General features: G+C 40.4%; 1 protein-coding gene across 1 annotated transcript in view; it reads left to right on the top strand.

Annotated features, from left to right (window-relative positions):
- Positions 1-23410: 23410 nt before the first annotated feature.
- Positions 23411-27243, top strand: part of CHSY3 (chondroitin sulfate synthase 3) — a 199908-nt gene continuing 196075 nt past the window's right edge. Inside the window, exons 1-2 of the mRNA XM_082782793.1 lie at positions 23411-24287; positions 25652-25935. Coding sequence (XP_082638919.1) covers positions 23597-24287; positions 25652-25935 — 975 coding nt within the window. The 5' untranslated portion in view covers positions 23411-23596. The remainder of the gene's footprint in view (positions 24288-25651; positions 25936-27243) is intronic.

Genomic DNA, 27243 nt, shown 5'->3' with positions numbered 1-27243 from the left:
TTCCTGTTTCTTAAGAAACTCTACTCATTTTTAGAACTTTTCCTGTTAGATATGTGAAGACAAATGATCATCAAGAATTGTAAAGTTCTTTTGCTCTGAAATGGTCTACATTGCTGTAAAGGTCTTACAAATGATTTTATCTTCTTTACATACCATAAAATCTTCTGGAATGCCTACGATATTAAGTTATCATATAGCACAGTTCTCAATGATTGGTGAGAGAGTGTTTTAATCAGGTAAGTGGTGGTTTGGTATTTTTTTTTTGTTGTTGTTTGTTTGTTTAAAAAAAAAGGGGGGGGGGGAGAGGAGGAAGAAAAGCAAAACCTGAAAGTTTGTTAAGATTAAGCTGAGGATAAAGAGACAGCCATGACATTAAATTAGACTTTGTCCTTGGTTGAAATGTGACACAGAAGATATCTAAATCAAAGCAAAAATAAATCCTGAACAAGGCATACAGAATTAAGAGAGATCATACAACAGTAGCTCTGACTTTGTGCATATGGGTAAAAATATAAAATACCAGATGTAACTAGGTTTGAAATATAAGATTGTACAAAGCTCAGAACCAGAGAACAATGGGCTGTCTTAGCAAATGAAGTAAAGATACTTACTGCAGCCTGGATGCCAATGCATTAAACTGGCAAGTTGTCAAATTCCCAGGCTGTAGAAAACAAATAAGTAAAACCTAGGGTTTATAGGAGTGATTTTTGTGTGGAAATGAAAGTTACAATATATAACAAACTACTGAAGGAGAGAAGAATTTGCCATGAATCTAAAAACACATCCAACCTTAGAATGAGAAAACAGATTCTTCAGGATTTTATTGACAAAGAGAAATAGGCACATGTGATAGTAGGATTTGCACAATGAACCCCATTAAATTTCCCCCAGGCTTCTTTCACCTCTCATGGGATTTTTACCTGTCACTACTCCAAACTTGCTCAAGCCCACCAATTCTGCAATGTAGTACTCATGTCAAAACAGGTATCAAGGGTGGGTCTCCTTATGCAGAAGGAGAATACCCCCATGCTAAATGCAGCCTCATCAGGGAGAAAGTTGTTTTGCTTTCATGGGACTTGTCATTTACTGCTTATGTACAAAGCAGCATCCTTAACACTCTTATGCTTGAAGAATCTTTCAAGTATAACTTGGAGAACAGAAAATATGAATCACTGAGTGTATTAAAGGTGGTGATATTACTCTTGCCCCTGTCACAGGATTAAGAGTGAAGCTATATAGGGAGAATGGCAAATCTTAAACCTTCACTGTAATATATAATCTCCTGTCTAACATTGCAGGAGTCTGATATGTGATCTATGCCTCCCTGTCACAGGTATGTTCCATTCTTGCACTTGACATAAGTCTTTCTTAGGGTTATGAACCACCATTGTCCTTGATGTGACCTGTCCTTGAACTGGACAGCTCATCAGTAATAGAGTGCCAGGTGGATGCTCACAGCCATGACCATGAACAAAACATGGTACAGCCCTAAAGCAGGTACCTATTGAAATCCCTCATAGGGAAATGACAGATCATGCTGGAGGTCAGAAACAACACGAGTTTGACTACAAGCCAATCACTATATATTATAAATACAGAGGCTGGAAAAAGCCTATTTGAGCTCTCCAGGGAATCACAGAGAGCTGTGACCCTTGATCTTCCCCTGAGCTCGGGTGCCTCATACAGCTGACACCTCAAGTATCAAAGCTCATCTGCAGACAAACACCAATGAGAGAGAAGGTGAGTAAAATTCACCAAAAGAGGAAAAATATAGTAAGAGTGTGACTGACTTTAAAACTAACTCCCAAATACAATGCAGTAAGTGTACTTGTGAGAAGCTTGTCATTCTCCTATCTTTAGCTAAGTCCCTGTTTCTCTCATAGCAAATTCTGTTGAATCATTGTGATAAACTGGCTGATGATTAAGTGCTGTTAAGAATCATACAGTCTGATCTTTTGATTTGCCATGAAAGCGTTAATAAATCTTAAATTGCTGCTAAATCAAAGTGTGTAAAAATCTATTTGCACCAAATTGGTGTCATCTACAGGATGGCAAGAAGTGTTACTTACTACTTACAAAAGTATAATATTAATTTTATACTTGTCTTCCCATGAGAATAGGCCCTTGATAATTCACATGACTGGGAAGCAGTAGAAAATAAGCTAAATGTTGTAAATAAGCTAAATGCTGCATGTAAAATGATAGGAATATGCCCAGAAACTTCATATTGGGAAGAGAGGACACAACCTATAAAAGGCGAGATTTTCAGGATGAAATAGAGGCATATAAAGCTACTGAATTGCTGGTATCAATAAAAATAGAATAACTGCAAAAAGAACGTAAGGAAGCTCAGCTGAAAGAACAAAAGTTAGGAGAATGCACTGAAAATATGTTAATACAAGCTCTGACCTCCCAGTATAGTTCAAATTAGAAAACTGTAGTATCTCCTGAGGAGTGGGATGGTAATATTTGAGGTTACTCCTGAACCTCTTCAGTTTACAGCTACACTCGTTATAAAATCCAAAGAAACTGGTTGACCTCAGGGTGGTGGATGTGGTAATATGCCTTGGAAAACAATCCCCTAAGAAACAATTCAAACAGCAAGTTTACAAGAAAGTACAATGAGAGACTGGAGAAAACTGGGACAATACTTATGGAGGGCCTGTCTAACTAGGGGAGATAGGATTTTACTGAATGGCAATGAGGCTAATGGATACAGGTGCCCTAGTGCCTTTTTGAAAGCTGGCCCTGACACCTGCATGATTCCCATTCAGTAAAAAGTAGGGGGGCATTTTGGGCTGGTGGAATACACTTACTGGAGAGAAAAGAACTGTCTATTACACGCATTAAATCCCTGTGCAATCTCTCTGCTGCTATTATGAAAGCTGTCTGTATTCAGGCTATTCCTGAGTGTTACCACATGTTCCCATTTTGAGAACTGTAGACCACACTAGGCTAAAGCCATTAATTAGGGGAGCCCCTACCACGCTCAAACCTTATCTTACTGCAAACTGAGACCAGATCAAGAAGGACATGTTTCTTAATGCTCAATTAACTGTAAGGGTTATCATTGGTGAAGCTGACCAGCAAGACATACTTCAAAGACATCTCCCCATTTGGGCAGAATTGATGCATGATGTTATAAATTATGGGTGACAAATGGGAATGGATGATGCATCACAAGGATTAAGGACTCAAGTTAAAATGTCAGGTTAGACAAACACCCCAAAATGATCCTCAAAATCCTAGACACAAGCCCACTGCTTGACAACGGAAGCCTGGAACAAGGGATAAATTATGGAAACAAGTCATGGCATAGGGTGTTCCCAGAGCTGTTATTCACAGACAACTAGATGGAGTCATTCTAAGCATGATAGAATTGATAAAAGCTTCTCAAAGGTAAGCCACTGCAATGTCACCTGCTACTGCTCCACTCTAAAGAGCTTCTTCAGGAACCCCTAATTCTTACTGCCCTCTGTGAAAAAATACTGGAGGAATTGCAGGAACAGAAATCAAAAAACAGGTAGACCCCAGATGGCTATTAGACCTGTCTGTCCAGAAAGTTGATGCTTAGCAATGCATAAGTGATTATGGCCTTTATATTATGCTTCTCATAGTTCCCCTCCAGCAACAAACTAAATTTATAATACATACAGGGGCACACATATCTGTACTTACACAAACTGAAGTAGTCATGTTAGTATTATAGCAACCTAAAGTTAAATTAACCAGCACTAATGGGGGCAGCAAACTGCCCCACTGCTGAAGTAAACATTTGACTTTTGGGCAAGAAACAAATAACCTCAGTTTGCTTTGTGGTAGAAGATGACTATACAACTGTTTGTTGTTTTAGTTGTACCAAGATGGCAGCTACAAAATGGTAGTGCCTGGTCACTTAGATATGAAGTCACAGAGTTGAAACTAAAACTGCTACTTTCCATCTTCTTCATGTGGCACCTACACTCCCTGATTCAAGTCTAACTAATGTTCCCCAATATCTAGCATTGGCTGCTGCCAAAGACGGAATTTCAGCTGTTATTGTGAATTTAAAAGTCTCAGCAAATTATTTTTGGCACACATTTCCCCATACAATTTTCTAGAATGGCCTGCTTGTGAATGTGACAATAGATGGTGCCTTATGATTGATTATGCATGTCTCAATGCCAATACTGAACCCTTAAAAACAGCAGTCCCTACTATTGCAAATGTAACTGCCACTCTACAGGCAGTTACTCATAAATGTATGGGAGTTCTATATATAAAGGTTATATTTTTTATTCTCCCTTGCAGGAACAGGACACACTGTTTCGCATTTACTTGGGAAGGGGTGCAGTACACTTTTAACAGGTTTCCCCAAGGTTATAAACCTACTATAAACACTACTGCTCATTAAGCAGAGCTTTTACAGCAAGTATCAGTTCCATTAGAAACCTGTTTCTATCTGTATGTAGATGACATTCAAATTGGTGGTGATTCTGAAGGGGCAGTAAGGACAGATGCTGCCCCTGTATGGGAAGCCTTGAGTAGTGCTGTAGTTGTACCACTAGAAAAGTTCCAGGGACTTCCCCCAGAAGAAAGATTTTTAGAGGCCTCATGGATTGCTGGCAGTGCTTCAGTTCCTCCTGGTACCGTGGAAAAGACAGAAGCTTTGCACCCTCCACAATCCAAGAAGGAGCTCCAGCAAGTATTGAAAATGTTAGGATACTGGAGAAAGCATGTACCTGAGTTTTTGATTATAGGCATATCCCTTTATTCCTTTCTATGGAAAGGAAAGGTATGGGAATGGACTGAGGAACATAACGAAGTTATGAAAACTTTACTGAATGAGCTGTGAACATACCGATCCCTTGGGCCAGTGCACCCCTCTGATCCTATTGTTGTAGAATGGGACCCAGCATCTGATTTACTGTAATTTGTTCCAAGTCTGTCCTAATGACCTGAAACAACCTCTGTTGTTTAGTTCAACTGCATTTAAAGAGACAGAACAACGATCTTCTGAATGGGAGAAAGGGGTTTTACCCTTATTTACAGTGGTGAAACATGTTGAGAAAATACATCAGGAACAGCACTTAACAACTAGAGGACTGCCTAATTTAATAGAGGAAATTTTGAAGGGAACTGCTCCTCCATGAGGAATTGTTCAAAAACTCATGCTGAGAAAATATTATGTTTATCTAAGAGGAGTCACTGACAATATGCAATTAACTGAAAGACAAACCAAAGATTCTAAATCCCATATAACTACAAATAGTGATCCTTTAATTTTGCAACAACCTTTCAAACCCTCACCAATTCTTGTTGTCTTACCCTTAACTGAAAACATGCTGACCAACGGTATTTGGTTCACAGATGTTTCAACTCAAACAATAAAAAGTATATAGCCGTTGGCCTTGTATCACCACCAGCAAGCAGGCAGTGGAAGACAGAAAAGGTAGTGAACAAAAAAAAAAAAAAAAAAAAAAAGAGAGAACTCAAAGCTTTGTACTTGCCGCTCAAAACAGAGCCAAAGTAAAATACATGGACTCCTATGATGTTTGAGCATGTGCCACATAGTGGCTCTGTCAACAGCAAACCTGGAAATACATGTAGTATATGAATAGATCCCCAGTTTGGAGAAATGAAGATTGGCAGTTGTTTTTAAACATAGCCAGGAACACAGCTTTTAAGATGCTGTGTATGGGTAAAAGCATATGCTAAAGATAATGAGCCTGCCACAAAATGGAATCGGAAGGTTGTTGACTTAATTAAAATTAGGAAGATCACTATACATCCTGAATGGTATTGGCTAGGAGAATTTTACATCTCAAGTTAGGACACAGTCACAAAGATGCCGTTTGCAACGCAAAACCCAAGGTTGGCCCCTGTATGGGAAAGCATTTGAAACCATTCTTATTGGGTGCCCTCAGTGTTGACTCAGATTACAGACTGATCATCCCAATAAAGCACCACTTGCACATTAATGATGGAAAAAGCATTGTGGTCTACCTAGCAAGTTGATTACATTGAGCCTTTAAAATCATCCACCAGGTACAAGTATATTCTGACAGGAATAGAAGTGGTGTCTGGACTCTGAATGGCTATGAAATGCCAAGCAGCCAACAGGCAAAACACTACCCAAGGTCTTTCCTCATGATTCTCAATTTTGTCCACCCCTCACTCCATTCAAAGTGATAAAGGCTTTCATTTTAATAGTAAAAAGGTGCAAGAATAGGCAAAGCAAGAAGGAATAAAATAGGTGTTCCATACCACTCCATACTATCCACAGTCCAGGGTATAGTATATATAGTATATATACTATATACTATATATATATATATATATAGTGTATATATATTATATATATATATTATATATATATATATATTATATATATATATATATATTAATAATTTTATATTTATAAATAATTTTATTTATAAAATAATAATTTTATAAATATATATATACTATATATATATAGTACTATATATATATATATACTATATATATGTATAGTATATAGTATATATACTATATATACTATATAACAGTATAGTTAAATGAGCCAATGGGTTACTGTAAAAGCATCTTTAGCCACATGAAGGGCAATAAGACAGCTGTCTTTCAAAAACTCAGCACCAGCTGAATAAGTGGTAGGGTCTGTTTGGAAGTCTAGTTACTCATGCCTTCTTAACGTTTCCTTTGGATAAGCCTCTTGATAACTGGCATACCTGGTGTCCAATGAAACCAAGACAGCCCATCACAGTAAAATTACCTTCTACCAGACTAATTTAGTACTGATGACCCTAATTAAGCCACAAGGATCTCTGGCATGGGATGCCAGTGATAAAAGTAAAGCATAAAATTAGTGCCAGATGGATTTATTCTGCATTTTAAAGGGGATAAGCTGTTCGGCCTTCCCCACAGAGACCTGTCTTCCTTTCTTTTACAGTAAACAATGAATCATACTAACACCATAGGAATGACTAATCTACTGGATGTTGGCATTTTCATATTGTTTGTCTCCTCATTGCATTAATCTGCTGGGATTAGTCTTGACAGCAATTATGACGACAGCTATATGCCCCTATCCGTTCGCTTGCTAATTGGAGTGGATATACTCACAATTACCAAAGCACAAGATCCTTGTGACTATGTATTGGTAAAATACACTGGGAGTTTTGGACTAAAACAAAATTTAAAACATTTAAATATATTGACCATAGTCATATACAGAACCAAGACATATTTGAAAAACGAATGGAGTTGGGATAGGGAAGGTATTGAGTTCACCAACTCCGGGAGACACCAGGAGAAGAAATAAAAATAGGATGCCAGGTGATCAACGGATCTATTCACCAGAAACAAACAAACACTGCTGTATGTCATGCAGTTTCAACTTGAGAGAAAGCAGACAGAAAATTACATAATACAGCAAATTGTACACTGGTATGATTTTACCTTAATACACCCTATTTTGCTAATTTTGTCAATAGGCTTACTGTGGTGTAGGGCTAGAATTTATATTCAAAATGGACACATGCAGAGTGTGGGAGTTGTGTATGATGGGCTCATGCTTACATGGATTTTGTTGAATTTGCACCTAACATCTACCTCACTAGATCCCTAAATTTATCTGCAGTAGCACTACACTATTATGTTACTCTTTCTAGATGGGAGTGGATTTAAAACAAAAACAACAACAACAACAAAGAGAAAGAGAGGATTTGGAGCAGTGGACCACTGTATTCTATCTATCTTTAAGGGAAATTAAAGAGGACATAATTTTAATAGGAAGCTGGATTGAAAATCATACTGAATGTACAACAACTTCATCCATTACTGTAAAATATGCTGGAAGTAGAGATGGATATGTTCCTGATCATACACACATCTGTCCTTTTGGACATGAATGTTGGTATAAATTTACCATACCTCATTAGATAGTAATGTGCCTTTGGGTAGACCCCAAGTCCTGCTCCAGCTTAGGTCTCCAGTATCAAGCAACCACCACCCCAAGCTTAGCCTCCTATTAAATTGTCTCCTCGCATTTATGACACTGGCCCTTACATAATTAAAAATACAGGAAAACAGCAAGTTTTCTTTAATCCTCATTGCCTCTTAAAAAGGGTAGAGCTAACACAGCACATCAATGTGTCAATAATAAGAACAGAGTGTTCTGCCTTTTTGGGAGTAGCCTACTTCTACTGGTTAGCATGGTTACATGGATGATCCTTAATGATCACTGGAATAGTAGGAACAGGACTAGGAGCACCTGGAACAGGACTGGGAGTATTGAATACCATAGGTGCTAAATTCCTAATGAACACATTAAGTGCTACTGCTGTTGACGTAAACAAGTCAGAATACCCACTAAAATAATCTTTTTTATCCCTAAGAGCAATACAATGGCTCTTATCTGACATTCTGTATCATTGGGAATGAACTGAAGAAAATGACCATCAATTAATTGTAAATGTCCTTGGAGCAACCCAAGGTATAGAATCATAGAATGGCTAATACCTCTTGCCTTGAGATGTATGCAAGTGCAGTTATGGATACAGTCCATAGTAGCAGCCATTATTAAAGAAAGGGAAGGAGGAACCCTACCCACTGAAATGTGTGAAGTTATTTGGGATAATGCATTAGAGTTTGAAAGAGTTTCAATTGTGGTGGCAACTAGTCAATTTTATTTATTATTGAGAAGGTGATAAGATTATTACCTTTGTCCTCACTATATGTAATGCACCAGTCAGTACATATTATATATCCAAGTATTGCCTTAGAACTAAATCATAATGGTACCACACTATATCCCTTAGAGCATAGTCTGTAGGCCCATCAAAAGGATGAAGAGTGGCAGACAATTGATACAAATGCATGCATTGTGCAGGAACAAAAAGGTTTCATCTGCAAAAGTAATGCTCTCAAAATTCAAGACATCTGTTTGGGCACGGAGCAAGTTTTCTGTCATTTCAAAATACACAGCAACAAAGCTCCTAGAACTATGGTCATGTATATCAGGAAAGGATGTGTATGCATGGGAACATTGTGTGATTATTTGCTAATAGATGATATATTTCATAGTATAACCAATCACTCTAATCTATGCATGTGTAACTTTTCCATGACCATTGGTTATGATTTTAATTTCTCTGTATCCATAATTATTCATGAAGATTTGTCTTTTGATTACATGTTATATATTGAGCTGCAACTGACACCTATTGGTATGTACCTGCCTTGAATCAACAGACTTCTCCATCATCCTGATTTGATGAACCTACAACAACAAGCACAGATATCATGACAGAAGACTCTTCTCACTGTCCATCATGACAGTCAAGGAGTACATCAAGCACAGCAGAGAGTCAAAAAGGATGGAGAGTACTGATGGTGAGAAGTCCTGTTTGGTGGTCTCTTATGGCACTCAAAGTGCTGAAGCTGATGCTATACCCCATTGTGATTTTATTAGTTCTTACTGTATTATGCTTACTGTTAACCATTGCCTTATATGTTTGGGGGATGACTAGATAAGCTGTGCTGCTGAAGATAAAGTGAATTGATTGTAGTCACAGGGTAGAGTATGGCAAGCACATTTTTTACATGTCCTGCTCATATATTTTACGTGTCCTGCTCAGGCTTATGAACCACAGTAGGGCTTGATGTATCTGTTCTGTGAACTGGATAGCTCATCAGCAATAGAGTGTCGGATGGATGCTCACAGCCATGACCATGAACAAAGCACAGAACTGCCCTAAAGAAGGTACCCATTGAAATCCTTCATAGAGAAATGATGGATAACATTGGAGGTCAAGAACAACATGATAAGGAATCTGAGTTTGACTACAAGCCAGTCACTTCATGTTATACATACAGCAGCTGGAGAAAGCCTATCTGAGCTCTCCAGGGGTTGCAGCAGGGTATGGCCCTTAATCTTCTCCTGAGCTGAAATGCATCTCTGGGCTGACTCCTTGAGTGTAAAAGCTCATATGTAGGCAAATACCAACAAGGGAGAAGGTAATTCACCAAAAGGGGGAAAAATCTAGTACAAGAGTGACTGAGTTTAGAATACACCTCAAACACCATGCTGTAAGTGTACTTGTGAGAATCTTGTCATTCTCGTATCTTTAACTAAGATCCTGTTTCTATTGTAGCAAATTCTGTTGAATCATTGTGTTTAATTGGCTGATGATTAAGTGCTGATTAAGTGCTGTTAAGAATCATACAGTCTAATCTTGTGATTTACAATGACAGTATTAATAAATCTTAAAATGTTGCTAAGTCAAAGTGTGTAAAAATCTATCCGTGACACTGCCCTGTGCTCAGGAAATCATGGTTTGAAACACAGTAGAGCAGCATGAGAGTTCAGGTTAGTACCTTCACATCAGTATAGTGAGGTCTACCTCTAGAAAATGTACTTCTCCAGCAAATAGACAGTGGAGCCTTGTGCTATTTGAGGAATACTGCTCTCTGGGTAGTAATAAGGATTTTTATGTTATATTCAATTAGTCTAAGGAAAAATATTTGTGAACTGTACTTACTGATTTAAGTACCAGCTCCACTATCATTCTCAGTGTGGCAGCACCTAAAGGACACAAGTGACAGGGCAGGGCTTATTGGATGTTAATTCCAGCACTAGGTGCTGAATTGCTGAAATCTGTTTTATCTGTGTTTTTCTGTTTGTTTGTTTGTTTGTTTGTTTTAATCTGTTGTTAGCTGATAAATACAGACCAGTTTTGAAATTCACAATAACAATTTCTTGAATGAAAAAAGGCAGAAATAACGATTAGCAACATAGATATTGCAAGAGCAAAGTAATTTGGATACTCCTTGCTTGCTTATATTTCTCATACTGGTGAATAAAGACAAATACAGCTAATAATAGACTAGATCACTAAGTTTTATACAAAAATTTCCTTAGGGCATGATATTGAGTGTTATTTGCTGCCCATATCCACGGGATTCCTCATCCTGAATATTTTCTTACTGCAGTTCATAGCTATACTCTCAGATGTATCACAAGCCCTACAAAGCTTATTCTTTTCTGCTGTTTGCTTGGTTCGTTGTTGCTGACTGGCCCTCAGTCTCTCCCCCACCCCCTTCCTTTTTACACAATAGAATTGAGGAAAATGGCAGCGGCTGTACTTTGATGAGCATCCAAGTTGGAGTTGTCAGCATGGACAAAACGCCCTGCTCATATGCTAATGCAGGACTCTGCAGCTGTTTCTTTCAGGTGGCCTGATTATGGCCACACTATCACTCCTACAATTCACTGCTCCTGACAGTCTGGAAAGATATCTGCATCGTAAAAGTGGTGGCATAGCTTTTCTGAGGAATTATTTCTAGATGATTGTCGTGTTAACCCAGGAAAACCTTAAATTTACCCTTCTTGCCCTAGGGGAACTTTCCTGTCCCTGCACACAGACCTCTCAGAAGACCTTTGCAGCCCCTCTCTGCTGTAGCTTCTGTAGCTGAGCTGGTGAGGCACAATGTTAACATTTGGTACATAAAACATTTTGATACAGCCCTGTAAGTAATTCATCTGCTCAGCCAGTGGCTAGTTTTGCTTAGGACAACACATAAAGATTAGGCGCCATGTGAATTTTCTAGCTACTTGAAAAATCAGGAAAACAATAAAGAGCAAGTTCTCTCTTTTCTTTGTGGGCTGTAAACACTGCCTATTTTGTCTAAAACAACACCCTGACATTCTGTCTTGAAGCAAAACAGTTCAAACAGATTTACTCTGTGCCAAGTTGCTGGCCAGTCAAAAATGCAGAGAGTGATTTAAGAGCTATTTAATACCACTTAGAAGGAGTTCTGAAGGCTCTGTCACCAGGGCTAGTGGGGTAAAGCTGAGCCAGATGCTCTATGGGGCATGATACCCTGGAGAACAATGGACTTCCTTAGCAGAAATGAAGTGAAAATTCATTAAAAGCAGCCTACCATTGTCTGCCAAGAGCTGCATTTCCTGCACGGTGGTGTTCCTGCACAGTGCAGATTGCTGCAGGGCGAGGTGAGCCATGGTGCCAGGTGGGAGTGGTGACAGCCAGAAGCAGCTGGTGGCTGTCAACCATGGGGTCTTTCCACCTCCCTGTGAGGAGCAGGTCTGCCCCTGCTCCTTCTCAGCATGCTTGTGAATGTTTCAGCCTGCAAGGGGAAAAATAAAGCTTGTTGTGTTAACTGTGACATGCAGGCAGTTCTCTCCCTGCCTTTGAAATAAGAGGCCAGTTTGGCCACATGCCCACATTTTAAGTCCCAGATTTTATTTTTCTTTCATGGTTTTCCTTCCTTTTGTGACTAACCCATTTCCACGTACAAACATGTGTGTTGTTCCATGCTTTTATTTAAACTGAAATTGTTGCTGCCGGGGGGGTGGAGAGTGGGGACAGATGGACAGACGGATGGACGGATGGACTTTTTTTTTGTTGGCATTGAGCCATTGAGGCATTGACAGTGGTACGGAAAACTGAGTACACTACCTTGAAGTCTAAAGCCTTTTTGTTTTTCATTCATGTTTTGTAGAGCCACAATTCTTTGAGACAGCCATGTTAAAGAAAGTTCAAAAGAAAACAAGATATGAGTTTATGGAAACCTATTTTTTTTCATGAGAAGTATTTATTCATATTTGCCTGATGATCAATGAAGTTTTAAGACCTTGCCCACATAGACATACTTCTTTGAAACTTGGGGTAAATCCATAAGCTTTATGCTGTCTCAACCCAAGGCTGCAAGCTAAACTGAACTACATCCTCAAGAGTCTCTCTGAGTTCCTATATGATGTTTAACAGTTGTGTAAATGGCAACTTCCCAAGAAAGCAAATTTCTTTCTTGCAATTTTTACATAAAATATAAGTAGCTCTGTAAGCAGTTGGATATTTAAATGCAAATCTGCCAGAGCTCAAACTTGAGGCCACTGTTCTGAGCCCATCAATGCACATGAAAAAACAACAACAAAAACTGAATTTCATAATTTTTATCTTGACTATTACCACTTCTTCAGTATAAAGATTAATTGAATGGGTAAACTGTATTCTGAGCTTTGTTTAAGTTTGTTTAGGCTTTAGAAAGTCATTAACCTTTTCATTTAGAAAAGTTTGAATTGACATATTTTCAAATATACTCTTCCCACAATCACAATACGATTAAAGCCTTTGGGATCTGTGCTTCTAAATGTACACCAGCACTTTTACCTTGCAGAACCTCTTACATTTTCCAATGATATGGCTATTGCAAACTAACAAACAAACAAAAAACAACAACAAAACTTGGTAGCATCCTATTAATTTTATGCACAAAATGAACCATCTACACTTTTTGCAGATGTTCCTTTTGGGATCTTACAATCCAATGTCCTAGTTTCACTAGTATTACTTCTCAGCTAAAAAGAATATATTCTGCAGAATTTGAGCTGACATGTGTACATAAATAACCAAGATGTGCCACAAATTACACATTAATCAAACGAAAGGGAACAAAGGAAACATTGGATGACTCTGTAAGTGTTGTATTTAATTTGGATAAATGCAGTTTTCATTAAACAACGAAGGTAAAAATCCTTGTGTATTTTTTAAGATTTACTGTTTAAATAGAGCAATTGTTTCCTCATAGAAGTTCACTGAACTAAGTTTATGATTGATGTTTCTTGCATACCTTTACTCACAAAAACAACATATAAAAATGTTTTAAAATTGTTTTGAGAATTTTGAGTCTAATTATAAAACTTTAAGTATACAATTTAACTTTTCCTTTAGGAAAACAAACAAACAAAAAACAAAAACAAACAAACAAACAAAACAAACCTGTGTCTATTGTGTCTATATGTGAATATGTATTTTTTTGGTTTTTATTTTTCCCCTCAGAATTCTGGATTCAAAATTCTCAAGACAAGGTGCTTTATATAAACTGGTTGATATTTAGTGCCAAAGATTCAATTTGTATAGAAAAAGGTCTACTATCAGGAATGATCTACTTTTTGCACAATGTATTCCATACTGCAGGAAATCAGTAAATAGAATACAATATTTTCAAAACTGCAATGGAATTTTCAGCAAGTACTTCAGAAGAAAAATAGCTTGTTTGAAAATGCCCTCTAGTAAATTATATAAAATAAAACCTTGTAATAATAACTTTGTTCTAAAGATGATGTCACATGGAGTTTTGAATTATAAGGAAACACTGCCAGAAACCATCAGACTGCAACCACGGTATTGCTTCACAAGGTGGCACAATTACTCTTTGTATTGTGCATGTATATTTTTCTTCAGCCACCAATGAAGCAGTTAACGTCTAATCAGTCACCCAACATAGCTGTAATACAGCCTACTTATATTAAAACGCAGAAAGCATTGGTAAGATAGATACTGAACTTACTCATCAGGCCCAGTCCAAAGCTTGATGCAATCAACAAGCTTTCCGGTGTCTTTAATGGAACTTCAAGTTTCACCACATAATCTTAATTATTGCTTTCCACTTTCAACATTATTTTTGTGTAGTTTTCATAGAGTTCACTAACCTTTTTTTTTTTTTTTTTTTCCCCCCATATTATTATGCAGAAGATTATTATGCATACTTTCTGATGTGGTTCCTTACTCCCTGAATACAATTGGACTGATTTACACAGCTGACTTGTCTGCTGGACTTAATGATTTTACACAAGTTGAATAACTTTTTTCTTTTTCTGCCCATCACTGTGAAAGCTGGACTTGAAAGAACAAAATATACTGGGAGGAAGGGAAGGGTTTGTTTTGGTGAGAACTGTTGTAGTCACAAGCCATACATTGTCTCGCAACATTTCAGATTTGAAGAATCTTCTCAGTTACACAGAACTCAATAACTGCTATTGCAGTAAAAGATGAATAACACACACATCCAGAATGAAGCATTCTGGGTAAGTATAAGTTATCCCGTACACAATGGAACCATAATATGAGCATCTAGCAGAGTTAAAGGAATTAATAGAGTAATTTTTTTTGCTCAGATGTTAACTGATTAGTTTTTTGTTTGAAAATGTCACATGGTTTGGTGACACAAATTCTTGGAGGAGGTTATCTAAATCTGTTTATATATAAACTTGTCACTCTTGTTGTAGCTAATTTGTAGTGTAAGTAGAAGATAACTATTCAGTTCTTCTGGGAGCAATAGCTCCTCACCTTTGTACATACCCTACTGCTTCCTTTCTAGAGTTTTTGTGTGTTTGTTTGTGTTGTTGTTTTTAGTTTACATTTTAATTTCCTCTGCCATTTTTTTTTTCCTTTTCTTTTATTTAAAGATGACTTGAACAACCGTCAGAGTTTTTTTGTCACCTGCATCTCAGGTAGTGTTCCCCCCTTTTGACAAAAAAAAAAAACAAACACAAAACAATACAAAACAAAACAGCAACAGCAACAACAGATTATATGCTATGCATCTCCTTCACGTAGATTGCTTCAGCCTTCCAGCTGTACAGTAAGATGTCAGTGTACAGAAGGGATGACTTCTAAAAGACATGAATCCATGAATCTTGTATTTTAACTTTTTTTTTTTTTTTTTCCCCTAAGTGAGTAAAAAGAGACTTCACATGTCCAAGCTGATCAAATGGTGCTGCTACTATAACAATTGTTAGAAGGTATTACAGTAAAATAGCTTTTGAACTATTTTGTCTCATGAGCAGTTTTTGAAGTTTTTAAGAGAACTACACAGATTTTTTTCTTACTGTAAATATTGTAGGTAAGTTACACTAAGCAAGGAAGATCTTAATCTTTCTACTCCCAATCAGTTCTCAGAGTACATTGAGAACAATATGTTTCTGCTAAAGTCTTTAAAAGAGATTTTTTTCCCTTGTGGTGTTTATGACCGTACTTACCTCTTTTCCAGACTGGTGCACAAAACTATCCTAAGTGCATGTGGAGATGCAGCACATTGCTGACTTTCTTTTGAATGGAAGAGTCTACCCTGCCTAACCCTTACATCTACTACTAGAATAGTAGGCCATAAAATGTGACAGAAGTGTTAACACAGGAAAAATCTCTGCATTCTCTAGTATTGGAAATGTGCAAAAAGCCAAAAGAAACAGACTTCTCCAGCCAGTAGTTCCACTGAGATAAACAGGTCTTCAGCTCCCCTGAAACATTCTCTGGATTCCCCTGCTTGAGATGTTTTTGAGAACATTGCCCAAAGCCACTCAGTTAAATCCAAAGTACGAATCTTGGGATGACAACTGCAGAACAAGCTCCAAACCTGAAAACTCCAGGTTTTCAAGGATTCTGGAAAAAACTCTTCTACAGTCTCTATCACTGCACACTTATAGTTGCTCTAAAGAGCACACCTGCTTCCAGGTGATGGAATCCTGTTGGCAGATGAGTTGTCCATGAGGGCTGGAGCACCTCTCCTGTGAAGAGAGCCTGGGAGAGCTGGGGTTACTTACCATGTAAAACAGAAGGCTCTGGGGAGATTTTATAGCAGTAAGGTCCCTTGCAGTACTTAAAGGGGACCTGCAAGAAAGATTGGAGGGACTCTTTAGTGGGGTTTGTAGTGATAAGAAAGAGGGTAACTGTTTTAAACTAACAGAGTAGATTTAAATTAGATGTTAGAAAGAAATTATTTATTTTGAATTTGGTGAAGCACTGGAACAGGTTGCCCAGAGCAGTTGCAGCATCCCTGAAGTGTTCAAGGCCAGGTTGGATGGGTCTTTTGACATCCTGGTCTAGTAGGAGGTGTCCCTGCCTATGGTGGGGAGGGGGAAGGGTGGGAGAACTAGATGATACCTAAGGGTCCCTTCCAAACCTAGACATTCTGTGATTCTATGATGATTCTGTGATTCTATACTTTCTCATTCTGTGGCTTCAAGGGGGAAGATGGTTGGACGGTGGATACTGTGTTCTTCAGCCACTTATCTGATCTGGTGTCAGGATCAAAGCCTATGATGTGATGTGTTACAAAATATACCTGTATTGTAGGCTAGACATCAACGTCAGCTTAATGGCACACAAAAGTGTGATGCTGGGAAAGAAACATCTTTCCTATCTTCATTGAGTATTTCCTATGGAGGTCAGCCCTTTGGGGGAGAATTGACACACAGCCTCCCAAACCCCTTTAAATCATTTGAGACTATGTCTTCCATACAGACCTATAGGTATTGTGGCAACAGGAGAGGAAGACAGTAAATACTGCTGTCCACTATATAGGACCATTTAGTGAATCCCAGTTACAGGTGTATGGATGCTTCCTGTTCATGAAAGAGCTGTCTGTTCTCATTTATCTGTGTTTCAGGACAGAGCAAGGTAAAACAGCCTTTATAAAATAGATATAAACAGTTTGAAAGATGAGCAAGATACTACAAGTTTAATAAAATTTATGTACAAATTATCAAAGTAAACTCAAGTGTCATAACAGTTCTTCATAAATAAATGTAACAAATGTTGAATTTGAAAGTGTTTCTGTAAATATGTTTTTCACAACCAAGCCTATAGTTAATATTATTTCAATTTTGACTTTAATCCAGATATGAATTACAGTAATATGGAGTTCTGTGTTTGTCTTTCATTAAATTGCAGATCAAGTATATTCACTTCACAAGTGAAAGATGAGTTTTGTAATAGCTGATGCTGCAAACCCATCTTGAATCTAAAACCCAAGTTTCTGCTGGATTTTCAGAACTACATATAATTCCAAAAGATATAAAGGCTTTGCTTTCAGTAATGCCTGTTTCACTTCACTGATCTCAGTTTTGAACATGGGTGAGTAAATGAAGCTTCATAAATGGCCCTGTGGACAACAGGAAATGAGCACAACACTGCAGCCGAACTCCTGCTCCGTTAGCTGTCACTGCTGTGCAAGGAAACGGTAGGAAGACAGTAAGTGTGTAGATATGCCTGAATACACATAAGAAGCTGATCTGTCTTGAAAGAATGGGTTGTGCTCATGCAAGATTTGGCTGGGTCCAGTGACCAGTAGAATCAACAGAAAAGACTTCAGTTAAGCTTAGGAGTATGGCTGTGATGGTTAACGAATTGAACCTGTATCACAGTATCATTGAATCACAGAATTGTTAGGGTTCACAAAGACCTCTAAAATCACCTGGTCCACCCATCCCCCTACAAACCAATATCACTTGCTAAACCATGTCCCTAAACACCAGGTCCAACCTTACCTTAAACACCCCAGGGATGGTGACTCCACCATCTCCCTGGGCAACTCATTCCAATGCCTAACCACTCTTTCTGAGATTTTTTTTTCCTAATATCCAACCTGTAATTACTTTTTTTAAAAACAAAACAAAACAAAACAAAACAAAAAAACAGTATGTAGAAATGCGGATGGTTCTAAGAGTCAGATGTTGCCAGTACCATGTAACAATATCAAGATGAGCACAAACACCCTGGACATTAATAGAACATGATAAAAATAGGGACAATAAAAACTGTTTCTTAGGTTATATACCATTATTTTAGATGATTTCCCAGTTGTATAATAATAAATTAGTTAATAAATATGTGCTTAAAAAAATGTTAAAGGAAAGCTGGTAATTAAAACTACTGCTCTGTAAATGATGTATATATAACAGCATAACAACACTGAATCCCCAAGGGAAATTTCAAGGTTAATGCTTTCATAGGTGCCTTCTATGAGAATGCTGAAATTTCTTTGTCTTATGCAGATAGCTATGCTAGCTCTGATTTAAACAATTTTGTGTGGTGGGCATATTACAGTCTTTCACTTAAAGCCAAACACTACGATTCTTCTGTAACTTCATATACCTACCAGGGAGCCATTCAGTGCTTCCTCATGATATTTTAAAAAACAAAAGCAGAAAATTGATTTCAAGCAGTCAAAGAAGCTTTGTTTTGGCTTCAAAGACTCTGTGACACTATTGCAAAATTTTCAGACTTGTCTGATTAGTGATTATTAGTGTCAACCCAATCCTTTTAAAAATGAGTATTTTAGTCATGAGTTTCTTGGTTCATCCATCAAGCAGATCAGTATGTCACCTCATTTTATTAGGCTGTGTTTCTTGTTTGTTTGTTGTTGTTGTTTTCCCCTAGCTTTTTTTTTTTTTTTTTTCTTGTTTTGAAAATGGCATTAATTGTCATTACTCTTTGGTAACTTAGAAAACTTTGAATTCACCTTACTGGTTGTTACAATATAAATTTAAGTCATCCCTCAGACTGCTTTTCTGAATTCACACTATGTCACCAAGATGCTCTTAATAATAATACAAAATAGGTATCTAAAATTGTTTTCCAACTCTAAAATTCTCTAAACCTGTCCTTAGTATCTCACAATATCAATACAAAAATATTATATGTTAAGGTAGATTTTATTTTGTCTTGGGAAGAACATACTATGATTGTGTACAATGGTTTCATTTGGTTCAAGCACACACAAACAAAACCAAATTCATACGGAGAGCTGAGATACTCATAACTCTGATAATCCAATTAAATGGCCTCTTAGCAGCTACTTGATATCTTGATGTATATCTTGATGTACACATATACTTATATATATATTTAATATTGTTATTCCATGAAGCTCTCTTTAGAGCAGAATTTAACACAGTTAATTGTCAGGCAGTCTATTTGAAATAACAGCTCTACTATATCTGGAAAAAATAATTTTTCCTTACAATTGCTCTTCAGTTTTCTTTTACTGCTGGCATACTCTCTGTTTTAGCAATGAATTCCTAAGTCAGGAAAGAAATCCTACTGTTTTAGTGGACTTATCTGTGTATGTAGGGTATCTGGGGGTGAGTTAAATAAAACTGGAACAGACTGCAGTTCAGTGAGCTTCTTTCTGATGGGAAAATTAAATCAGATGCTTTCTCTTCCCTGTTCAGCTCTAATCTGCTCCTGAGTTATATATGTTTCAGCAGACCAACCCATACATTTATAGCATCATTTCTTAATATTATTGACACAGGGTATGGGACTAGTGAGATAAAAGACTATGCCCAAAGATTCCATTTCACAATCACAGCCTCAATTAAAGTGCAGTTAGCTTTAGTCAGTGCTTTTCACCTGTGAATGCTGAGAGGAGATTGTTAATGAAGTTAAGGCATCTTGTTTTAGATGCTTTTTTTTTTTTTTTTTTTTTTTTTAGCATGACAGACATCTCAGCAAACTAGTTGAATGAGAACATCCAAAAATGTTCCAGAGACTTATCTTCCTTTATTTCCTGCCCAGTTTTGAATTTAAAGCCTTCTGGTAATTCCTAGCAAACTATTGCTGATGGCTTTAGATTTACAGCTGAGAAGAACATGTCTTAAGACTCCTACTAATGAGTGAGAGAGAAGGTTTGAGAACAACTATCTCTGTCTGCTCCTCTTTGACACTGCAGACATGTAAACCATCCCTTCAGACATGTTGAAGACAAAATGACTGGGTTCCGTGTCATCACAATTACTTTAAAAACATAGTGGGTGTAAAAAGGTGTTATTTGAATTCTGGATTCTGGTGGTATCTGATGACCTCTCCTTCCTGTATATGCTATATATATATATATTCTTAGTTTAAAAGCATTACAAAAGACTAATACACCTTCATGTTTCTGCAGTTCCTTCAACAAGGGACAAGTGTGTAAAAAGTTATTCAGAGGCTATAAAGCTACTGGGGTGAAATGGGAGATTACATTTTCTACCTTTTTTTTTTTTTTTTTTTTTTTACAGGAGAAAAAAAATGCTGAGAGACTCCCCCAAGATTACAATTTGAAGTACATGTCACAGTGGACAGAAGGCAGATTTTCTAATTTTCAATCCAATATTTATTGCAAAACTATCTTTCAAATTTTTGAAGCTATCACCTAGCCTCGTCTTCTATTGCTTCCAAAGACATTCAATGTGACATTGATGACATTCTTACCAAATGTATCATAACATGTAACAAGACACATAGCCATGAATTCATGATATCTGGTTTAACACATCATTTTAACCACTACTTATTTTAATTTGAAAGATATTTCAGGTTTCATTACTTTCCTGTACACAGAAGCAGGACTGTTTTTAACCACTAGATGCCACAGTTGCTCATATAAAAGAAGTCCAGTCTGTGCCTTGGTCTGTCCATATAGAAAAATAAAAATAAAAATAAAAATCTTCAACAGATTTCCCTGCAGTGTATTAAAACACTGGTATAGCATTGAGATGAAAATATAACTGCAGGTACACATCTGTAATATTTCTGCTCCAGATACACTTAAATACCCTTATACACTGTTCCTTTATAGCCTGTTTTGAAAACACACACGTTAAAGCTCAGTTTCATTTTGGAAGTGTTTAAAATATTTATGGTCCCACGGGTCTGCCTGCTCTTTTATTTTATTTATTGTTTTTTTTTGTTGTTGTTTTTGTTTTTTTTCCTGACAAAAATAAGTGCTCTTTCCCCAGCTGTCAGACCTGAGGAGTCAGTGCTGCTGACACTGACTGAAGGATTCATTTCAGTATATGTGAAAGCAATGGAAGTAGCCCAGTGTCATACACCTGTGCAAGCCCACAACAGTAAGTTGTCTGAAAACTGAGGCTGTGGCAATGGGGTTGTACAGGAGCCCTTGCTGCTGGAAGTAGTACTGCGTACGACTTGCTGGGACCCAGCAAAGCTGTGTGTGGGAGTGGAAAGGAGTGGGAGATAGTATTTTTAAGTGGAAGACTCATATGGAAAGCTGAGACACTAGTAATGCTGATAATCCCTTAAAGCTATGGTGACTGCTTCCTGAAGGACAGCTGTACATGAAGTCCTACTCTCACGGCTGTTATCACAGCCTTTCTGAGGCAGGAAATCAATTCACGACCATTGCCAAGTCCAGCAACGCTAGTTGCCATTTAACAGCTTTTAATTTGTTAAATGTCCTCACCTTTTCTCAGCTTTTAAGTGCAGATTAAAGTAAAATACAACACATACAGGGAAATTTAGGAAGGAAGCATTGAGAAAAGAGATCACCCAGGCAGCCTGCCCTCTCAGCTTTCTGCCTGCTACTAGCCCAGGTAGGACAGACCCAGGATCTGCTGCCTTGTTGCAAGTAGGACAGCTCGGGGGGGCATTTATGTGCATGGACACATTGCTTGGGCTGTCATTTTTAGTGGTGACAGCTGTGAGTGAACACATACGTGGGCCCGTTACCCACAGCCTTGCTTCTTGGCATGATAAATGCTCCAGCCTGCCTACACATGGAGAGGAAATGAACGATGGGCAGCTTTGGAAAGGAGGCTCTGCCTTGGGGAAGCTGGAGGGTATGTTTTCTGTGCCTGATGCTTGCACATATCAAAAACACAAAGAACACACAGTCCATTCACTGCATTTTCCAGGAAAAACTGAAAATTACTTCTGTAAGTGACTTCTTCATAGCTAAGGACTGCGCTCATCGAGCTTATTTTTTTCTGTTAGGTGTGCAAACTAATTTCTATCTATTTGGAAAAAGGTTCAAATCTTTTTCTTTCACTACTCTTTCATCGCTTTTGCTAGCATCACACAATACCAGCATTCATCCCCCTCCTCTCATGTGAGAGTTAATAAAAGGTTAAGTAATAGACAGCCATAGGCTTAGAGAACTACACAAATGGGTGATTTCGCTGGCAAACGATTAAACATATGCTCCAGTAACCTGGATTAATTTCAGTGAAATTGCAATTTGGGTGCTAGGAACCATTTACCTTTATGGATCTCGCACAATTACATTAGGACTGAATATAGACACAGGAGATCAGAGGGAGATCTTAAAACACCGGAATTGCTGCTGTCTGTGTAGGCTACCCAGCTGGCAGCCTGCGGACAGCGCAGTCGGGGTGAAGCCGGGGGGGGGGGGCGGGGAGGTCGGCAGGATGCGGATCTGCCCCAGCATCTTGGAGTTCGCGATCACGTTCCCGGGCCGCGGCAATACGGGATAAAAAAGATGCGCTCGGGGAAGACGGCCGTCCTCGCCCGCAAAGTTACCAGCTGCTCCGTGTCGGGGAGCAGGGGCAGAGGACGGCCCCCCTCCATCTGCCCCGCCGGGACCACCCTGCCGCTGACACACCGCGACGGGACGGGACGGGACGGGACGGTCCCGCGGCCGCCCTCGGTCGAGGCGCAGCGGGGCGCCCGAGGAGCCCCAGCGCCCCCCCGCCGCCCCCCGGGGGTCGCCCCCGTCCCCCAACGCCCCGCGGCCGTAGGGGGGCGCCGGGGGCCGGCGGGGCCGGGCCGGGCGTCGGGGCGGCGGCGCGGGGGAGCCGCCAGCGGCGACCGAAAAAAAAAATCGCTTCCTTCCGGAGCGGCGGCGGCGGCTGCGACTTCCCCGGCGCGGCGCGGGGACCGCCGCCGTCGTCGTCGGCGCCCTCCGGGGTGAGGCGCTCGGAAGCCGCGGAGGAAGGCGGCGGAGCGGCGAGCAGCGGGGGCCGGGGCCGCCGCCGCCGCCGCCGCCGCCGTGTGGAGGAGGCAGAGCGGTGGGAGGGGCGGGGAGGGACCAGCCGCGGCGGTGACAAGGTGCCAGCGGAGCCGAGGGGCCGCCGCTAGTGCTCCGCCCGCCCGCCCGGAGAAGTTTGCCTCGGCAGCAGCGCGGCCGCCCGGGCCGCCTCGGCGGGGCAAGGGAGCAGCGCCGGGAGCCGCCGGCCCGGGCCGGGGGTCGCCTCCGTCGGGACGCGGCGGGGGGACGCCGCCCCGGCCGCGCCATGGCAGCGCGGTCCCGGAGACCCTGGCTGAGCGTGGTGCTGGGGCTGGTGCTGGGCTTCACCGCCGCCTCCTGGCTCATCGCCCCCCGGGTGGCCGAGATGAGCGAGAAGAAGAGGCGCGGCGCCAGCCTCTGCTCCTACTACGGGCGCTCGGCGGGGCCGGGGGCGGCCGGGGGCGCCGCGGCGGCGGGCGGGCAGCAGGCGGCTGCGGCGGTGCTGGGCGGCACGGGCGTGAGGAGCAGCCCCTGGGCGGAGGAGGGCACGGTGTCCAGCCCTGCCGGCGGCGGGGAAGGGGAGCCGGAGGAGGAGGAGGAAGGCGGTGAGAAGCGGAGCGGCCGGCCCGGCGGCAGCCACAACGGCAGCGGGGACTGGGGGGGCGCGGGGGGCTGCGCCAAGCCCCGCAACTTCCTCTACGTGGGGGTGATGACGGCCCAGAAGTACCTGGGCAGCCGGGCGGTGGCGGCCCAGAGGACGTGGGCGCCCTCGGTGCCGGGTCGCGTGGAGTTCTTCTCCAGCCAGGGCTCCGCCGCGCCCCCCGGGCTGCCCCCGCTGCCCGTCGTCGCCCTGCCCGGCGTGGACGACTCGTACCCGCCGCAGAAGAAGTCCTTCATGATGATCAAGTACATGCACGACCACTACCTGGACAAGTACGAGTGGTTCATGCGGGCGGACGACGACGTCTACATCAAAGGTGACCGCGGGCGCCCCGACGGCCGGAGGGACAGGGGGAGGGAATGAAGGAGGGAGGGAAGGAGGGAGGAAGGCGGGGGACCCCCGGGGAGGCGGTGCGCGGTCCCCCGTGGGCGTGGGATACGGGTGCTCCGGGCGTGGGATCCTCGGGGATGCTCCGCCGTGGGTCCCCTCCTCTCCCGTCCCGTCCCGTCCCGTCCCCTCGGGCGGGGCGGCGCCGCCGGGAGCCGGGCTCGTCCCGAAGGCTCCGGTTTGGTCCCCTGCGGAAATCAGCACTCGTAAAAGTTCTCTCGGTTGGCTCGCTGGCACCGTAGCTGAGCCGTCGCAGCCCCTGAAAGGCGACTTGTAAAGCTGGGGGTGTGCTTCGCGGCGGCGGAGTGTCGGCCCTGACGCCGTCAGGGTTCTGTAGCAGCGCTAGGAAGGATGTTCTGAAACCTGCTTCCTTTTGGTGTGTGTTTGCTGCTGCAAGAAAAAAGGTTGTTTTCTGGTAATAAGAGTAAAATCGCTGTTACTTGTGAAATGTACTGTTCTTAGGTTAAAGAAAAAAAAAAGGCTATAAGCATAAACCTAGGTTAGAGGCATCATACAAACTGTTGAAAGTTAACTTGAGGTAACAGCACACTTGCCTATTTGTCACTTGGTTTGTCTGAATCATTTAATAGACTGCTTGTTCGTCAGCAGTCATTCATCTGTGAACTACACACACACATGTACATGTGTTTGGTTGAAGAAGTAAAAGGTGTCACCGTTTTTTTGGGGCTCGTTTCCAAGTTGTAGAAAACCTCTCTTTAATTGGATCCAAAGTAAACCTGTCCATCAACTCTGAATTTCAAGTAAATATTAAATCACAGTTTCTTGCAAAAATAGGTAAGTTTTGTAAAGGAAGTGTGTGTAAACAATGTAGCACAAGACACAGTTTGGAAAGTGCCTGATTTTCACCAGGATCCTAGAGGAAGTACAGGAAATTATTCTGTATCAACTCTATGCTACTTAATTTAGGTTTGTTCTTGTCTTTACAAAAATCAATCACATTAAATGAACCTGACACTTCCCCTCACTGTCCTCCTCAACCTAGAACTATATTGACAAATTGTCGCGCTTTAGGGAGTTTTAAACAAGCAGGGGACAGTTTTCCATCAGTGTTGGTTGAACAGGACAAGGTTTTGATCATATTCTCATATAAGTCTGAGAAATGTAATCTTGTTCAAGGATATTTTCAAGTAGGTGTGTAATACTGGATTGGAAGTTGTTTCCTGTGATAGTCTGAAGTGCATTTAAAAAAAAAAAAAAAAAGTTTGAGATAGAGGAAAACAGATGGCTGGCAGTATAGACAGAGAAATAACAGTAATCTTTTATCTTTCTCAGGTGAAAAATTGGAGGAGTTTCTTCGCTCATTGAACAGCAGTAAACCTCTGTACTTGGGACAGACTGGTCTGGGCAATATTGAAGAACTCGGAAAACTGGGGCTTGAGCCTGGAGAGAATTTCTGCATGGGAGGGCCAGGAATGATCTTCAGCCGGGAGGTCCTCAGGAGGATGGTGCCACACATAGGTGAATGCCTTAGGGAGATGTACACCACTCACGAGGACGTGGAGGTGGGAAGGTGTGTCCGAAGGTTTGGAGGAACACAGTGTGTTTGGTCATATGAGGTAAGTAACAGTATTTGTTGCAAGGTGGTGTTTGTTTACAGGGTTTTGCATCTTGCAACGTAAGTAGCTCTATCTGCCGTCTCTTCCCACCAAAATTATGCTTTAATGCATGCATCAGCATGTAAACTGTAGACTGCAAGGAAAAAAAGATAGGAGAACATTCACAGCATGTTGTTGCAAGCATATTTATTTCTACTCGTATTTTTCAATTTTCATTTGGTGACAGTTACTGTAGCTTGTGTCTGTGAGCAGCCATGTTGTAAGTATTGCTATGCTATAAGTTGCTAAAGCATTACTACCTTTAGGGTTTCTATATATAATCCTTGGCAGGATGCTGCCATATTAGATGTATGCTGTAAAGGTTGGAGCCATTTAAAAATTATTTCTGTATAAGCATGTGGCATATCTTTTTCTTCTGCACCACAGGTTTGTAAAATATGTTGTGGTATTTGAAGAGGAATTGCCTGTATTTTCTTAATTATTCAGAATAGAGTTCCTTACAGGCAAAAGCAGAAATAGAGCTATTTTTTCTCTTGTACAGATACAAAGTTTGTTACACTGCCCGTGTCTATGATATACTTTCAACAGTATTTTACTTAGTGTAGGGACAGTGTTTAAATTTATTACAGACACACACAGTATAACAAATCTTACTATGCTGAAGTTGGTTTAGAACAAATGACTTCATTCAGTAGCAGCATTTTCTGAAGTAATAAAGATGTGTTGCAGTTCCAGAAAAGTTTGTTTGCAATGCCATAACTGAAATTCAGGGTTATTTCACTGAAAATATTGTGGTTAATAGCAAGAGTATCTTTGTAGATAAAAATAGACTGTGTGCAACTGACAGAAAGGGTGAAGGGTGATAACTAATACGATGAATACAGTTTTGGTTATTTTGACTGGCTCTTTAATATTAATGTATGCTTGCCCTTGTGGCATTACCTCATTAAGCAGGAAAATCATTTAAATGGGCCACTGAAAGAGGTTATGTGCTATTAAAGACAAAAAGACAGGAAAAATAATTGGTTTTGTGCATTAGTGTTTTTTTTTTTTTTTTTTCTGAGAGGCCTGGGAAAAGGTGGCCATTTAAAAATGGGTTTGGTAGGCTGCAGTGCATGAATAGTGAATGAACAATAAATCTTGAATAGTTAGTACTTGGTTCAGTTTTTGGGTGTGGAAATCTTATCCCTTATTCCACTATATAGGGGTATTTCTAGAGACTACTTCAACAACTATTGTAAATTAGAACGTAGAAAAAATACACCAGTGGCACTATTAGAGCTGGGAAGGTATTAATTGTGCAGATGG

This window comes from Aythya marila, assembly GCF_965140915.1.
Source record: "Aythya marila genome assembly, chromosome: Z".
NCBI classification, from domain to species: domain Eukaryota; kingdom Metazoa; phylum Chordata; class Aves; order Anseriformes; family Anatidae; genus Aythya; species Aythya marila.
Note: the sequence above shows the minus strand (reverse complement) of the source record. Positions and strands in the feature narration are given on the sequence as shown.